The sequence below is a fragment of the Arachis hypogaea genome, chromosome 20 (assembly GCF_003086295.3).
Source record: "Arachis hypogaea cultivar Tifrunner chromosome 20, arahy.Tifrunner.gnm2.J5K5, whole genome shotgun sequence".
In the NCBI taxonomy this organism is placed as follows: domain Eukaryota; kingdom Viridiplantae; phylum Streptophyta; class Magnoliopsida; order Fabales; family Fabaceae; genus Arachis; species Arachis hypogaea.
The window spans coordinates 6,010,418-6,027,800 of NC_092055.1; the positions used below are offsets into that span (position 1 = coordinate 6,010,418).

Genomic DNA, 17,383 nt, shown 5'->3' on the forward strand with positions numbered 1-17,383 from the left:
TGGTTCCGTGCACCTCCGCTTTGTGTGCCCGGTTTTCCTGCATCTCGTGCACCTTCTTTTTTTACCTTTGTGTCCCCGTGTGCTGGGTGCCCCTTTGGTGCGCACAACGGTTGGATCCCGAACAGCACCGGCAGCATTCGGACTCCTATCCATCATGTCATTGCCGCTGCGGGCTTCTAGATCATAGCAGATCTGCCTGATCCCGCTCATGCATTTCTTATACAAATCGTCGTTTTTTGATCCGACGAACAACATCCACTGCGAAGCAGCATGCAGGGCTCCATGTCTCAACAAGAAACCCCGCTCATCCTCTAGTCCCGTCTTCTCAATGTATTCGTTGACTGTCTTCACATCCTTCCTCCATCGTCTCAAAATCAAGCTTTCGGGAATTCTTTTTATGTGCTCGTGCTTCATGACAAAAAACATATGCCTGCAAGGAAAACCTTCTTTCTCCCAAAATCCACATCGACATACCAATCTACCTCTTTTTGGATCGTACAATGCCACCACATTCTGCCCGGGGAATCCATACTCCTCAACCGTGTACACCATGGTTGTTGAGACCCTTCGTTTGCTTACGAAGTTAACAATCGAGATAGACTCAATCTCCTTCTTCACTTGTGTGAATATGACCTTCGTGTACACCGATGCAGCAAACTGTTCGATGGGATCAAGACGGGTCGTCATAACTGGAACACCGTAAATTGAACTGAACTGTGCAACCAGCTCATTGTTCCGGTACTCCCGTACTAGTAGCTCCAGGTTTTGCACAAGCTCTAGAATAGTGTGCCTAGACGACAGAAATTTTTTAAGATGGGAATTGATGCCCTCACACCGAGATGTCGTGCGAAACCCAGCGCAAAACTTGCGACGCAAGTACGCATTTGCCCACATCTTCCTCTTTTAATACAATTGTAACGCCCAATACTTATTAAGTAACCCATATTGTTCAGCAACCTGTGCCCATTCACACTCAAACTCTTCAACCTCCATGTCAGCATACAACCACTTGGCAAAGACATCACGGAACATCTGCTCATTGCTGTTCGAGGTCACATTCTTCTGCAGATGCCATGCACACAACCTATGGGTCGCCAGGGGCAACACCTCCCTAACTGCAGCAATCATTGATTCATCTCCATCGGTAACGACTACAGAGGGCAGCTTCCCACACATGACTTCTAACAAGTTCTCCAACATCCACTTGTATGAACTGATTGTCTCATCTAAAACCAAACCGAAACCAAAAATTGTTGTTTGCTTGTGATTGTTTGAACCTAAGAATATGACTAGGGGTCTATTGTACTTGTTCTTCTTATACGTCGAATCGAATGCAACTACGTCTCCGAAGTGTTGAAAATCAACCCTGCTAGGACCATCTGCCCAGAACATGTTTCCCAACATACCTTCTTCAGTCAAATTGTACCGGGCCATAGACATGGGATCAGCAGCTGCCTTGCCTTCCAGGTATACTATAGCAGCGTTCATGTCTCCATCAACCACCTTTGCACGCTTCGACCGATCCATATAGTTGTATGCGTCTTTCTTGGTAAAACCCAAAGAAGAATAACCACCCGCAATCCCAGCCATGTACCCCAATATCTTAGATGTCGGAAACCCATACGTATGCATTCCATCCATGTGGGCCTTTGCAGAACCCGATATCGCCCGGAAACTTCGGATCATATGAACCATTCCCGTCGGTATCAACTCGTGGTTATGCTCGAGGATTACTTTCCGAACCTTCCAAACCGAGCTACCCTTATCAAGGTATACAGACATAAGGGCCTGGCAATTCGTGCGTGTCTCAGGCCTATGGCATCTCTTCCTGTCTAGTCTGTTGTAGTGTTTTCCATCCCTTAGGCCAGCCCGATTACAGAAGAACCTCCTTCTCACTACACTCCCATCTTCATCCTTTGCATAGTCTCCCTTACGAACCCCAAATCCGTTGCATTTCCCTAACCTACCAAAAAACTCATATGCATGCTCTTCACTTCGAAACACCTTTTTCATTATGTCCTCTGCAGTCAACCCAGTCACGTAACCATATTCACGACCATCTTCATCCGACAACAACTCAACCTTTCTTAAGTCATTCTCGTCAACAACGTCGTTGTTTGAAAGGCATAACTCGTTTTCACTTTCATTTGGAGACAAACCGTTTGCCTTGCCCATCCCACCATAGCACTCCATCTATTAAGTTGTAATAGTTGGTTTTTTAAATAATAACTTTAAGTTGCTATATTCATACACAACAACCTTAACCTCTACACAACAACAATTTAACAAACAGAGAACCACAACATCTACATAGCTAATCCGCCAATTGAAATTGCAAAACCCTAAAGAATTTTGCAACTTAAAAGGGCAGCAGCAAACCGATATAACACACAGTCAACTTTACAAATTCAAGTAAAGGAAATCGGTACACAAATCATCAACTAGACAAAAATTTTAACCGCAACGGTGGAATAATATTTAACCGGATACTTATTCACAAGGTATAATATCAACGAAAATGTACAAATATGCATTGAAAATGTACATAATTTCAATACAGATTACTAAACAGAGGCAAGAGAGAACGGACATCATTCGGCAACAAACACTACAAAACAGCAAAGGGAAATCACACTATTACCAACTTCAAAAAGAATGAAAACCAGATAAACCCAATCATAAACACTGTTACCAAATTAAACCAAAAGTCAACCAAACTTCACCTTCCAAATCCAATTAAAAAAACCTCTTCGGTTCCTGCCCTAAACACCAATTAAATCACATTAACCAAAATTAACTTGAGGGAAAACACAAATTTCATAATCACGAGAAGTCACTTATCTTTTATCACAAATTTCATATCAAAAACACAAATCAATACTCAATGAATCAGAGACATTCAAATCCAATAATCCAAGTACTTCGGAGACATTCAAATTCTGCTTATAGCATTCAACAATATACAAATTTCCACCATTAGCATAAGAGTAAGCTTCTGCCATTAGCAACCATACGGTGTAAACTCCGCCTAACAGAGAATGAGTTTTCACCCTTAGCAACCATACATATAAATTTCCACAGTACTAATTTAATTTTGCACATAACAGACGGAATCAAACTTCAAACCAACACCCAACCCAAGATCGAAGAAGAAGAATCCAAGAACCGAACTTCAGAACAAAAATGCAAGGCAAGACCGAAGATGACTTGAAGAAAAAAAGAAACAAAAATTCAAGAAGAAGACCACACCCTCAGTGAAGATGAGGACGATAAGCCACTAACCTGGGTCCGTGCCTAGAAGCCAGCAAAGATGAAGACCCGGCGAGGACCTGCCGAGTTACTGGGTCAGGCGGTGACGATGGAGGATCTGGGTTAGGCAGCGAGGATGGAGGAAGAAGCTGCGGTGCTTGGGACCTTGGACGGCGTCGGCGCCGAGGACCTTTGTCAGTCGGCGACCATGCAGGGCTAGGCGGAGGTCAAGACCGTGAGGGTTTCTTTGAATCTGCTTTCTCCTGTACGTGTATCAATGATTGTTTCAGGGAACAAGAGGAGGGGGTTGGGTCACGAGGGAGGTTTGGGGTTTACCTGGGTCCTTCTTTTTTGTTAACAGATTAAAAAAAAGCATCAAAATATTTTGGTCCAACAACAAAAAACGGGCCACAAGGCTTGGGCCCCTAATCAGCAAAAACTGATTACTAGTTTTAACACCTAATTACCCCATCTAACCAAAGACCTTCCCTCACGTGCTCCCATCAGCTTTTCCTGCAACTCCTGTTAAGGCCTGATCACCTTGTCCCCTCCATATACCACATGTCATCGCCACAGCCTGCCACCCATTATCTACACATATAGATACTATCTTGGTGTCTATACCGAAGACTTTGCCATAAAATTTTTATCAATATTAAGACCTAGTTGATAAACTACGTCTTGTAGAATAATGATCATCTTTCTACAGGACAGGTGAAAAATATAAGACCTTGCTTGCCATCTTTCAACCAACGTGAAAACTATCACCCAATTATGGTCCCACTCAATTCATGTATGCCACGTGCTCAAAACTAACTTGTTTGACGTATGTCTTGATATGTTCATTGGGCTTCAATAAATTTCATCGCATCCGTAAGAGTTAAGACCTTATTAGGTTAAAAGAAACTTATGCTCAAAATAATACTAATTTTATAAGCTAAAAAACTTAAACATTATATCAGTTACTCAAGTTTGCTCGTACTCCTTGTAAGACCTCAAATTTTAAAAATTAAATAATAAATTATTTATGATTTATTTTATTTATTTAAAAATATATTTTCAGATATTTTTATATTAATTGAGAACTTATTTATTATTGATTTAAAATTTTAATGATTTAAAAATAATGAAAATTTTATATACACTAATTTAAATAATTAAATTTTAAATTTTATTTTATAATTTTAAAAAAAATTAACTTGACTATATCTAATTATTGAATTAGAGTCTTTATTTAAAAAATAAATTATAAATTAATAATTAAATAATATTTTCATAAATATTATTATTTGATTAAATTTAATTTCAAATTATTACTCTAATTTTATTAAAAATACCTATACTAACCCTAATTCTTTTTTCCAATCAAAATCCTAATTTCCAAATTAAAAACCCTAACCCTTTTTTCCCAATCAAAACCCGAATTCCCAAATTAAAAACCTTAACCTTTTTACCCAACCACCTCACTGCCACTCACCTCATCCCCACTCATGACACGCACACACAACCCAACCCACAGCTCACACACTCAACATAAACAGCACTCACTACAAGCACACACACACACAAAGAAGAGAGGAAGAGGAACGGAGAAGAGAGATTGCTGACGGGAGAGGGAGACCCCGCAGCTCGCCGCCGCCGCACTACTCAGGGTTGTCGCATCGCCGTCGCCGGGATGAGGGGAGGCCGCCGCTGCTGTCCGCGAAGTCGTCTTCATCACGGATCAGAACTGAGGCGAGAGAGAGGACCGCGATGGAGGAAGGAATCGCGCCGCCCAGTCGCCGTCCGTGGCGAGTCGTCGCCGGCGTTGTCGCGAGAAGGAGAGAGCCCGCGTCGGAGGAGAAGAGCCGTCGCGTTCTGCCACCGCTGAGGAACCACTCGCCATTAGAACCGTCACTGCGTGTTGTGTTCCGTCACCGCCGCCACGCCGTGTCCCCGTCGCCACCACCCGAAGGCTCTAGCGCTGCCGCTGCTACTATAGCCGCCATCATCTGTTGCATGTGCGAAAGGAGAGAGGGGCCTTGAGAACAAGGAAAGGAGTCGTGTGAGGCTTGTGCCGAGAGGCAGAGGGCTGTTCAGCCGCCACCGCTGCTGCCATGATCACCGGTTTCAAAAAAAAGGGGATGCCGTCGAAGTACCTCTGATATGGTCTAGATCCCTTCCTCTAATTTGCTCTGTTTCCATTCTTGCTCTGCTGCTATTTCATTTGTTACCCTATTCTCGTTTTATTTCATTTCAGCCCCTACAGCTATGATTATTGATAATGTTACTGCTGGTTCTAAGCCGCTGCTGCTGTGAATTTAGAATAAGAGGGTTTGTCGCGTTTAAATTCTGCGGTTTCGACTAACTGAGGTAATGGGTTTGCTTTTAAAGTTAACAGTTTTTAATGTAAGAATGCCCAAAAGGCTTATTGAATAATTGCAAATGATTTATAAGTGTTTAGTATGACTATTTAATGAAGATTGGTTGAATTGTGGTTGTGGATGGTGTTTAATTTGGTGTTATTTGTTAAACTGAAATATGAATTAAGTTTTATGAATTGTGTTTAGATTGAAGCTGTGATTGTTATTGGAATTTTTAGTCATGTCAATTTCTCGGTTTGGTTGTTGATTTGAGACTTATTTGATGATAGTGGGCTTTGTTGCAAGCTGGTTTGGGAATTATTGTTAACTGAGATGCTAGCTTGATTGGATATTATTGTATTGAATGTTAAAGTGAAATGTTGGTTACTAAACTGAAATAAAGTAAATTGATTATTGAGAATTATGCTGTATTGATGTTTGTGGAATCAGACTAGTGAATTGTTGAAGAAATGAGGAAGCCCGAAGGGGTGGTGAAGTCTAACTTTCAAGAGGATGTTTGGTTCGAATTTTTTGTAAAAAGCATATGAAAAAGTGGTTTTGTTTTGAAAATCTGGTTTAAATATGTATTTACATTAAGAAACGAACTTTGTATAAAAAATCTGATTTACTGGCTTATTTTGAGAAAAGATTTTGAAATTGAACCTGGTTAGCCTTCAGATTTATAAAATGATTTGGCATTGGATTGGATTGTCTGGTTTATTAGGAATGATCTTTGAGAATCGAAAATGATTTGTTGGGACCCTTGAAGGGTGGCAAAGCCTGGGTTTTAGGTGAAATGTTGCCAAAATTTTTATAAAATTAGGGACTTTATTTGAAATGCTATTTTAAAAAATTTGGTTTTGGAAAGTTAAATTATTTGAGACTTATTTAGTTGGGAAAAGAGTTTTGTTTTCAATTCGATTTATTAAGAAAAGAAAAGTATAGTGTTTTAAACTCAATTTTTTTGAGAAGGGATTTTTCTTTAAGTTATGTTTTGAGTTTGGTTTAATAAGAAAGAAAAGAAGAAGAACGAAAAGTAAAAAAAAAAAGAGATAATTAAAGAAATGTCTGCCACAGGAGAGCAGAGAACAAAGATTAAAGGAATATATTAATTATAGGAATGTCTGCCATAGAAGAGCAGATGCGGCTTTGTTTAGGCCTTAGTGCCAAATGTATAGTGGCGGCGCCCACACACTGAGAACTGTTTTCCAGATGTAAGTTCATTGAGTTGAAATTCACACTGTAAGCGGCCTAGCCGAAAGACTTATAAGCACACTGTATGCATTTGGAAAGCCATATCTGGGACTCGTGCTCGGGTAATGTCGGGAGCGGGTAGACAACCGATACATTAGCTCATGACCTGCGTTAGGGATAGACATGCATTGTGTTGTTTGCACATTTGCATTTTATTGTGCTTGCTTGTCTTATTTCTTTGTGATTGTGCTATTTGTCTTGTTGTGACCTGCTTGTACATTGAATTGAATTTCTTGCTTGTACTATTTGTTTGTGAATGTATTAAAGTGATTACGAATTGATGTTTTGACAGAGAATTAATTATGTGGCTGAGAGATGGGTAATGTGACTAGTTTTATATTTAAAATTTGTTTTGAGTTTAGAGATTTTAAAAAAAGAGGTAATTAGTTAGCTAAAGTAGAACCAAGAGTATTTTCAAAGGGTTTGATAAAAATATAGTTTTATTGAATAAAGTTAATTATTTGTATTTTATTTCATTATTTTTACGGCATTCTCAGTATGAGGCCGTAGACGAATAGTTGGAATTGTTTAGAAGTTAAGTTGTTTTCATAGAGTTCCCTTGCCTTTATTTCTTAAGATTTTATTGTTATACAAAGGGATAAGAGTTGTATTTGAGTTTCATTTGAATTCTTGTGTATAATATTTATTATTATTAATAATTATGTGATTATTATTATTTGAAGATTTTTTATGTGATTTTAATTACTAAAAACAATTTTCTGGAATTTTCTTAAAAATTGAAATGCGACAATCGAACTAAGGCTCAATATTAAATAGTTAAAAAGAAAAACGAGTTAGTAATACTTACTTTTGGTACGATTATGACGTCTTAAAAGTTAGGTGTTACACTCCTCTCATAGCTTAGCAAATTTTGCTCCATAAAAATAACTAAAATAAAATACTAAAAGATTATTATCAATAACTTTCAACTAAAATAAATATTTTACAAATAACAATAATTAAAGTAATCTAATCTAAAAAATTAACCCCAAATAAATATAACCAACAAATGGGACAAGACAATTATAACATATGAATCATAAACTAAAAATAAAAAAAATTTAAACATATTAAATCTACATAAAAAATTTAAAAGAAATATTCAATTAAATATTCTTTAAATACATTAATATGTAAAATTATCTAATATAATATAATTTAAACAATATATTATCTCAAGTAAATATGCTTTATAATTATTATCTACTCTATTATTATTTAAATAATTATCCCTATACTAATATTTAACACAGATTTTTATAAAATATCTATTCTAAATATTTAAATACATAAAAGAATATAAACAAAAAAACCATTTAAAAAACTTATTTAAAAGTTGATGTTCACTGAGAAGAGAGAAAAGGAGTGTAAAATTTTGAGAGGAGTAATTTTTCGTGGTAAGTGAAAATGAGGGGGAGGGGAAGAGAGGGTCGTTTATATAGTTGCGCGAACTTTCTTGGTCGTATGATTAGACAAATTCTGAAGTTTGCTTAACGTTGATTGCTGAGCTAGGTAAACTTTATCCAATTTTCAAAAGTTTGTCGGTATGTTAAGCGAACTTTAATACACTTGCATAAGTTCGCCGTTTTGTTGAAAAAAAAAATACTAGTGTATAATGTTAGATTAATTTATTTCTGGAAATAATATTTTTTTATTTTATTATAAAAAAAAATCCTTCTTGGAATGGTTCAAGAGTTTCACACTTTCACAACGTTTTCGTCGTGACTATTGGGGATCTAGAAAACCAGCCTCAAAGGGTTAAAGTATCACAACTTGAGTTCACATGACAAAATTAATATTAATATACTCTATGATAAATTTTGTGGTGTTTGTAAATTAGTATCTAATTTTTTTAATTTATTTTTTATAATAAATTTTAAATATTTTAAAATTGTTATTTTTATAATTCTTAAATGAAATATTAAATTTTTTTTAACAAGCTAGACGCTATATTTTAAAAACCAGTCACCATACCTTATATCCTTCCAAGTGTCCAAAGTTTATAACTGGGCATTAGTTAATTATTTAAATATAATAACGTAGTTAACAGGGTAGCGGTCATATAATAACAATAATAGTTAATCATACAATAATTAGTGTCTGATGTATGATTAAAAGAAATAAAAAAATACAGAGAATTAATTTTTAAAAGAATCAATGTTAATTATTTTTTTAAGAGAAAATTTTAAGAATAACAATTTAATTTATATTAACTAATGCTCTTATTCTAATAGTTCAATATTATTTTTTTAGTCAATACGTTTAAATATTATTGAACAATTATTGACAAAAAATAAATTATATTAATTTTATAACATTATTCTTTTTTATTATATTTTTTATTTTGAAAAGTTTAACATTTTGGATTAAAATTTAAAATATAAAATACAAAAAATAGAATTTAAATTTAAATTTAAAATAAAATAAAATAGTAAAATTAAGTCAACTTAAAAGAATATAGAAAAGAAGCAAATGGATGCCGGTCAGCTTAGACTGTTCTGCTGTTCTTAGCTTCATGAACAAATTGATGAATAAGTCAAACAGTCAAAAGCACTCAGCTTGTTCGACATTACCCTCTAAACTCACAACAACAATCACACACTATTCTTTACTTTCCACAAACATGAGAATCTTCATCACTCACCTTAACTACCTCATCATCCTTGTTATTAGCTTCTTCTTCTTCTTCATCATTCCATCCACCTCTTCGGATACTTTAACCGGAACACAAAACCTCACAACCAACCAAACGCTATTATCACAAAACCAATCCTTCGTGCTGGGCTTCTTCAGAGGTTCCAACACCAACTATTATCTCGGAATATGGTACAACAACATCATTCCTCAAACAATAGTTTGGGTTGCAAACAGAGACAACCCTGTTGACAACTCTACCGGCTATCTCAAGATCGGAGACAACGGAAACTTTGTCCTCCTCAATTCATCCGGGAACCCCGCATGGTCCTCCAACCAAACCAGCGCCAAGAATCCAGTTCTCCAGCTCCTCGATACCGGTAACCTTGTTCTCAAAGATTCATCAGACAAGACCAATAATAACTACTTATGGCAGAGCTTTGATTACCCAACGGATACCGTGATACCGGGGATGAAGATCGGTTGGAACTTGGACACAGGAACGGAGAAGCATTTAACATCATGGAAGATCAAGGGTGAAGACCCTTCAAGTGGTGACTACACTTTGAAGATAGATTACCATGGTTTACCTGAGGCTTTCCTCAGGAGAAACCAAACTATAATATTCCGAACTGGTCCTTGGAATGGTGAGAGATTCAGTGGGGTCCCTGAGATGAAAAACAACACCGGTCTCGACTTCAATTTCTCTTATGATGAGCATGGCGTGTGGTACTCTTTTTCCGTTACAAACCTTTCCTTGTTGTCGAGGGTAATTGTGACATCTGATGCTGATGGCAAGGCAATTCAACGCTACATGTTGATACAAGGAAGTTGGAACAAGTTCTGGTACGAACCAGCTGATGAATGCGATTACTATAGACAGTGTGGTCCATATGGAGTGTGTGACAAGAATGCTTCACCGATTTGCAAGTGTATGCAGGGGTTCAGGCCTAAGAACCAAGAAGCTTGGAACTTGGGAGATAGATCTGATGGGTGTGTGAGGAACACGGTTTTGAATTGTTCCACTGACAAGTTCTTGCATCTTGAGCACATCAAGCTGCCGGAGACGAGCAGTGTGTTTATGAATAAGAGTATGACACTTGATGAATGTGGGAGTTTGTGTAAGAGGAATTGTTCATGCACTGCATATGCAAACATCGATATCAGAAATGGAGGAAGTGGCTGTGTCATGTGGCTTGATCAACTCATGGACATGAGTGTCTTCGCTACCTACGGCCAAGATCTCTTTGTCAGATTGGCAGCTGCTGATATAGGTATCTATCTATTATCTATCTCACTATGTGTAGTTGCATCCTTTAATAGCATAGTTCTCATAAACCAATTGGTAATTTAATCGGTTAGAATACTGATTTATTAATTTATTGATTTAACCCATGAATTACTTATTGAAACGGCAGAATCCATGATAGGTAAATAAAAGAAGAAAAAGTATATAGAACAAATTCCAAATCAGTTAAGAATAGAATAACTTAATTAATTATAAATATAGTAATTAGTTTTATTTATTTATGATTTAAAATATTGGTTATTAAATGTTTCATCACATTTAAATTAGGAGGAGATACGTTCAGTATCATTGCAACGTGAATCACGGAAACTGATTCAATTAGCTTCCGTTTCTTCACCCTCCTTCCCTCTCCAAATGCCTAAAACATAATAAATCAGAAAATAGATTTAGAACCATCCAATTTACAAAGAAAAGAAACATCATAATACCTAGCATAAATATCATCCACGTAGAGATTTTGGATTCACTCAGAAGCATTTGGCTGGTTTTTGGCTGAAACCATCTTGGTTCCTAGCATTATTGAAATAAAAAATATAAAAGAGTTTAAAATTTAAAATTAAAATTTAAAAAATATATTTTTACTAATATTTTAAAAATAATTAAATTTCAACAAATTATAATCAACAAGTTATAATCTAGTTATTATTAAATAAGTAATAAAATTCTAGTATTCTTTTATAAAAAGATTTTTTAATTTTATTTTCATATTAAAATAAATATTTTTTATTTTAATAACTAATTAATTAGTTTATATTTATTATATTATTATATATTATATGTATTTATTGAAAAATAATATTAATAAATATCATATAATCATAAAAAAATAATTATATTATAATTGATAAAAATATTTGATATATTTTATTTATACATATTTAATTATATTTATATTAATAATTATGAATAATAAAAAATATAATTAATTTAAATATAAGTGAGTATAAAATTAAAATAATATCTAAAAAAATTATTGTACGTTTTTACTATATAATTAATAATTAACATTTAAAATAATTAGGAACAATATAGCTTAGTGGCAAAGAGAGCATGCAAACACAAAGCAGACCCAGGTTCAAATTGCTTTGACCGATTCTTATTGATTTTCACTGGCTCTAGATCATTTGAGAGTAGGGGTGGCAATATGTACCCTATCCGCGGGTACCCAACCCGATCCGCAGCGGGTAGGGTAGGGTGCGGGTCGGGTAAGGTGCGGGTTGAGCCTCAACTCTACCCGACCAACCCGCACCCTATATATGTATATGTTATATACTTATATAAAAATATATTTTAAGTGGATATTGAACTAAAGACTTCTCACTAAATACAAAAGATCCTTAGTCATTAAAAGAAGATCATTAATTAATAATTTAATAAATTTTTTTTTACATAAAAGTCAGTTCTATTTTAAATTATCATCAAGTTATATAATAACATTGTATTTTTTTTGTAATCCGCGGGTAGAATCGGGTATCCGCAGGTTAAGAGCGGGTAGGGTTAGGGTTGACTCCAAACCCTACCCTACCCTACCTGTTACCACCCGTATTTGAGAGTCCAATATACTGGCCAGTCTAATTCAGTTCTTACAACTATGTTTAATACTCAGAATAAAATGAAATATTCAATAGCTTATATTATTAACAGTTTTTTTTAAGTAATATTATGTAACTATTATTTTTATTTAATATTAATCAATTTTTTAAAATAATTTTATTTATTTTAAATTTTAAACTTTAAATCATAAATTATTAAATATTAAATTTAAATTCTAAAATTAACTAATGTAAAGTAACCAAAAATTATTTTTGTATACTATTTTTTAGAATTTACTTATCATGTGTTCTAAGAATATATTTTAACAAGATAATAATAAAAAATAAATAAATTTTTGATACATTTAATGTATTAAAAATATAAAAAAAATATTTTTAAATAATATTACACATTTAAGTCTTTTTATGAACCAATTTTAACCAAGTCAAATAATAAGATTTTGAATAATGTTAGTCATAATTGATTTTTATTATGTTAAAATAACTTAGTTGAACTTAATTAACAAAAAGACTTAAATGTATAGTATTAATCTATATTTTTTATAACTTTTAATATAAGATATATTCATAATAATTTTAAAATGTATTTTTATGGCTAATGAATTATATCTCAAATCACATAGTCTCCATGTTTATTTAAGAAAATGCAGATTCGAGACTCCCTATTTTTAGTTAAAAAAAATGTGTCTTTATGACCCATATGAGCAAAATCTCTTTTTCAAAATTTCAGCTAGTCTTTTCAATAAATTTTCACGTGTCATTAATAAATAATAATTATGAATGTCTGACGTAAAGATTGATAATGTCTTACGTTTTTAACGTTTGGCATTTAATTATAGGCCAATTTTATAGTACTTTTTGTTTATTGTCTAATTTTTACATAAATTATTTTTTATAGTAAATTAATAATTTTAAAATATTTAATTTTTTTTTAATTTTTATACTTTTAAATTTTTTAAATATCATAGCAAACATCTTAATTATAATACACAACACAAAAAGTTATTAGAAATGATCAATTTGATTTGGTAAATTTTACGGTATTTTTTATTGTGGTGTCTAAATTATCTTATTTATTTTTAAATAAAATAAAAATAAAATATTTAAAATTTATTAAATATTATATATATTTATCTTTTTTAATAAGTTAGGACACTATAACATTCATCATTTGATTATTCTTGGTAGACCAAATCAAATCAAAGCATTAACCCTTTTAAAAGGTCAATTTAAATATATGAAAAAGTAGATAAATCAATTTTTAGTCAGACAAGATTAGTTAAATTTTTTTTTTTTAAGTTTTAATTTTTTGAAGGATGTAGAATTTAAAATTTATAATCTAGTATTTAGGATAAATGATTATGATTTAATATTGAATTTTAATTGTTTTTTAACTGCATGTTATTTTCAATGAGAGGAGTTTTAATTTTTTTTTATCCAATCACTATATTGAAATTCTTACTAATTAAGTGCCTAATTAAGTCCTTTGGTTTCACAATAATACAACTCCCTAAATAATTACATATAATTGTTGTAACATAAATATTAAATAGCAGTGTTTACACATTTTTGCTATGATGATGATATTGCTAGTTCCTTCCTAATTGATTAACTGGAAATTCTTTTTTATCAATTTGGTGACACACAGGATCTACTAGCTCCAACAAGAATCATAGAGTAGTTCTGGCTACTGGTATCTCACTTTGTGCACTTGTTTTAGTTTTGGGATTGGTTGCTATTTGTTACTTAAGGAAGAAGATAAAACAAAAATCAAGAGGTAATGTATGATTAAATATCCCCCATATGACTGCCTATATATATAGTACGGTACATACATAGTGTGTGATTTTTGTGCAGCATAAATAAATTTACCTTGGTTATTATTATCAATAGCGGCTTTTTCAGGTTTTGTCCATAGAAGTTATGATTGGTTAATGAATGAGATTGTGTCTTCTAGGTGATGAAAGGAATATGGATGATCTGGAATTGCCAATGTTTAATTTTGATACCTTAATGATGGCTACAAACAGTTTCTCTCAAGATAATAAACTTGGACAAGGAGGCTTCGGTAGTGTTTATAGGGTAAGTTGTTTTAATACTTTATGCACAACTGCCATCATTACAAAAATTCTCACATCAAAACAAAAACACACTTATATACACGCACTAATAGATTGTACCTATGACGATATCAGGGCAGATTGATTGAAGGCCAAGAAATTGCTGTAAAAAGATTGTCGGAAGACTCTAGACAAGGAGTTACAGAGTTTGAAAATGAAGTCAAATTAATGGTCAAACTCCAACACCGAAATCTTGTTCAGTTGCTTGGTTGCTGCATTGAGAAGAATGAGAAAATGTTGGTGTATGAATATATGGAAAATAGAGGCCTTGATTCCATTTTATTTGGTAACTTGCATTATTTTTTATATATTATCAATATATTCTATGTTTAGGCATTTTTTATGCAGAAATATTTAGTAATAAAAAAATTAGTAAAAAATAATCAGAATTTATTTTATTTAGTATTCATTAATTGTTATAATAATTAATAAATGCTAAATAAGATAAGTTTTTGTTATTCTTTTATTTTGTCTTTTTAGCATTATCGTTTTTTTAATTATCATATATAATTGTTTTGCTTGTTATATATCCTTAATTAGTTTATATGTAACTAATGTTTCAGACAAATCAAAAAGTCTCTTGCTTAACTGGGAGAAGCGTTTCAATATTATATATGGAATAGCTAGAGGACTTCTTTATTTACATCAAGATTCAAGATTTCGAATTATTCATAGAGATCTCAAGACAAGTAATATATTATTAGATATTGAAATGAATCCAAAGATATCAGACTTTGGAATTGCTAGAATTTTTTACAACGATCAAACACAAGCAAAAACAGTAAGAGTTGTTGGAACATAGTGAGTATATCATGATAGTTTACTAAAGTGTCTCTTAAAATTCAGATTTGATGGCTTTATTTTTAATTTAGATATATTTTTATTTTGTAGTGGTTATATGGCTCCGGAATATATTATGGGTGGGAACTTCTCAGAAAAATCGGATGTTTTTAGCTTTGGAGTTATAGTATTAGAAATTATAACGGGAAAGAAGAATAGAAGGTTTTCCAATAATAATGATGAATTGAATCTCTTGGAAAATGTAGGTGAAAGGATTTTCTCTTTAACGAAAATATTTCTTATCAGATAAAAAATAAACATTTTGATCAATATATTCCAATGATTACACTATATGTTTTTGTAGGTATGGAGACATTGGCATGAAGGAACTATATTGACATTAATTGATCCATTCATTGGAAATTTATATACAGAAGCTGAAATTGTAAGATGCATACATATTGGACTCTTATGTGTCCAAGAATGTGCAGAAGATAGACCAACAATGTCTTTAGTGATCTTAATGTTGAGAAGTGAAGCCCCATCAATGCCAAATCCTAAAATTCCTGGATTTTCCGCAAGAAAAAATTATCCAGAGACTGATTTATCTTCAAGTAAGCAAGATGAATCACGGAGTGTGAATCAAGTCACAATCACTTTATTGAATGCTAGGTAGTTGTATGATAAAAAAATAATGTTTCGACAATCATGAATATCTGTGATGTATATGAACTAAATCAAAAGACTTATTGCATATCATAAGCAAAATAAGAAGGAAATTACAGATGTAGCAAATTATTCCTGGCTTCTTTAACACAAGACCCTTCAGCACGAGACCAACTTGGTTATTGTTCGAACAATGGACATCAACAAAGGCAGTTAGTGTTAGACGAGTAGTTATTTGTTGGCAACCCACAATGCTCAAAGTCCGACAAGTTATCGACCCTGGAGGTAATTTGTTACTTGACAAAAGATTGTCCCTGGAGGTAATTTGTTACTTGACAAAAGATGTGTCAGATGGAAGTGGAGGAGTTCAATTGAAGATAGAAGTAAGATACAACATAATTCTTTTGCTCGATTTGACAAGGAAGGATGGTACACAACAAAAGTATCGAGGAGTAAGTTCGACAAGTGGAGTAGTTGATCGTCTCTTGGCGGGAATAATTATTGGCGAAATAATTTGTCTTATCACGTGTCACTGTGAGATTGGTCGAGTCTGTCTATAAATAGAGGTGTTGACGAGTGACAAAGAATTAGAAATTTCCTACAGAAAGCACACTTATTCCCTCATATTCCAACAATTTTCTGTGGTCCTGTCTAAGTTAGTTTTTTTTTGTAAGTTTCCTTCCATTTTTTCTTTACTTTTTTATGTTTCTGTAATTTTTTTTCTGCAATTTAGTTTGTGTAATCTTGTTTTCTACAAGTTTGATTTCATTTATTTTTCTTGTCAAATTTTGTTCTTTTCAAACTTAAGTTCTTTGAAATTTTGTGAAAACTTAGCATTTGTGTTAAACACTTTAACTCCACCTATGTTACACCTGCGGTACATAACCGATCCTAAGTCTGGATAAAGAAGGAGGGTTGTGTTAGGCCTTCGACAGCCAACATAAAAATTTAATCGAATCTTCATGACATGGATCAAAGACGTTATTGCACTAAAGTTAGGTTGTTGCCCAGAAGCAATGCGTTGTATGGCTCGCGTATAGTATCAAATGAGTAAAAGCCGTTGCATCGGTACCCGAGTGTAGTGTTAAATGAGTAAGGGTTCTCGCATTTTCGTGAACGGACGAGAATAAATAAGTTAGTTCACAAAGAAAAAGGTAAAGGTAAAGGTCGGAGCGACAGAAGGTTGAGATTTGAGACATGAAATATAGGCACTCTAACAAGAAAATCCATAGAGGTGGTGGATGCCATGACAAGGAAGAAGATTAATATCATGTGCCTACAAGAAACAAAATGGGTCGGTGCGAAGGCTAGGGAGTTGGATACTTTCGAATTCAAACTTTGGTATATAGGAAATGTGAAAAATACGAACGAGGTAGGTATTAGCATGGATAAACAGTGGAAGAAGGACATAGTGGATGTCAACAGGGTGGGAGATCAGATCATCTCTATCAAACTTGTGGTGGAATGAGGTACTTT

The 17,383-nt window shown here is 33.4% G+C and overlaps 2 protein-coding genes and 1 long non-coding RNA gene across 7 annotated transcripts; 2 read left to right on the forward strand and 1 right to left on the reverse strand.

Moving 5' to 3' along the window:
* Positions 1–903: 903 nt before the first annotated feature.
* Positions 904–2,193, reverse strand: LOC112785331 (protein FAR1-RELATED SEQUENCE 5-like). Its single transcript, XM_025828797.1, has one exon. It carries the CDS (start codon positions 2,191–2,193, stop codon positions 904–906), a length of 1,290 nt encoding a protein of 429 aa, XP_025684582.1.
* Positions 2,194–4,675: 2,482 nt separating this feature from the next.
* Positions 4,676–5,743, forward strand: LOC112782875 (uncharacterized). The gene is made up of 2 exons (XR_003193226.3): positions 4,676–5,397; positions 5,489–5,743. It is a non-coding gene; the product is annotated as an uncharacterized lncRNA (long non-coding RNA).
* A 2,503-nt stretch (positions 5,744–8,246) lies between these two features.
* On the forward strand, positions 8,247–16,693 carry LOC112782873 (receptor-like serine/threonine-protein kinase SD1-8). Of its 5 annotated transcripts, none has more exons than XR_003193225.3 (7): positions 8,247–10,753; positions 13,990–14,118; positions 14,299–14,423; positions 14,537–14,747; positions 15,025–15,242; positions 15,353–15,503; positions 15,606–16,693. XR_003193225.3 is itself a non-coding variant. In XM_025825521.2 (7 exons), the coding sequence occupies exons 1-7, from the start codon at positions 9,322–9,324 to the stop codon at positions 15,915–15,917; spliced, it is 2,598 nt and encodes an 865-aa protein (XP_025681306.1). In that variant the 5' UTR covers positions 8,247–9,321; the 3' UTR covers positions 15,918–16,693. The 5 variants fall into 5 exon arrangements, 4 of the variants coding, with proteins under 4 accessions (XP_025681306.1, XP_072087731.1, XP_072087730.1 ...); XM_025825521.2 differs by having other exon boundaries at positions 15,025–15,262; XM_072231630.1 differs by lacking the exon at positions 15,353–15,503 and having other exon boundaries at positions 15,025–15,262.
* Positions 16,694–17,383: the final 690 nt, after the last annotated feature.

Bases quoted from the DNA above. Each gene is read 5' to 3' on its own strand.
- LOC112785331 (XM_025828797.1), bottom strand. From the start codon at position 2,193: ATGGAGTGCTATGGTGGGATGGGCAAGGCAAACGGTTTGTCTCCAAAT.
- LOC112782873 (XM_025825521.2), top strand. From the start codon at position 9,322: ATGCCGGTCAGCTTAGACTGTTCTGCTGTTCTTAGCTTCATGAACAAA. The intron at 10,754-13,989 runs GTATCTATCTAT...GGTGACACACAG, and splicing joins ATTGGCAGCTGCTGATATAG to GATCTACTAGCTCCAACAAG. The intron at 14,424-14,536 runs GTAAGTTGTTTT...TGACGATATCAG, and splicing joins GCTTCGGTAGTGTTTATAGG to GGCAGATTGATTGAAGGCCA.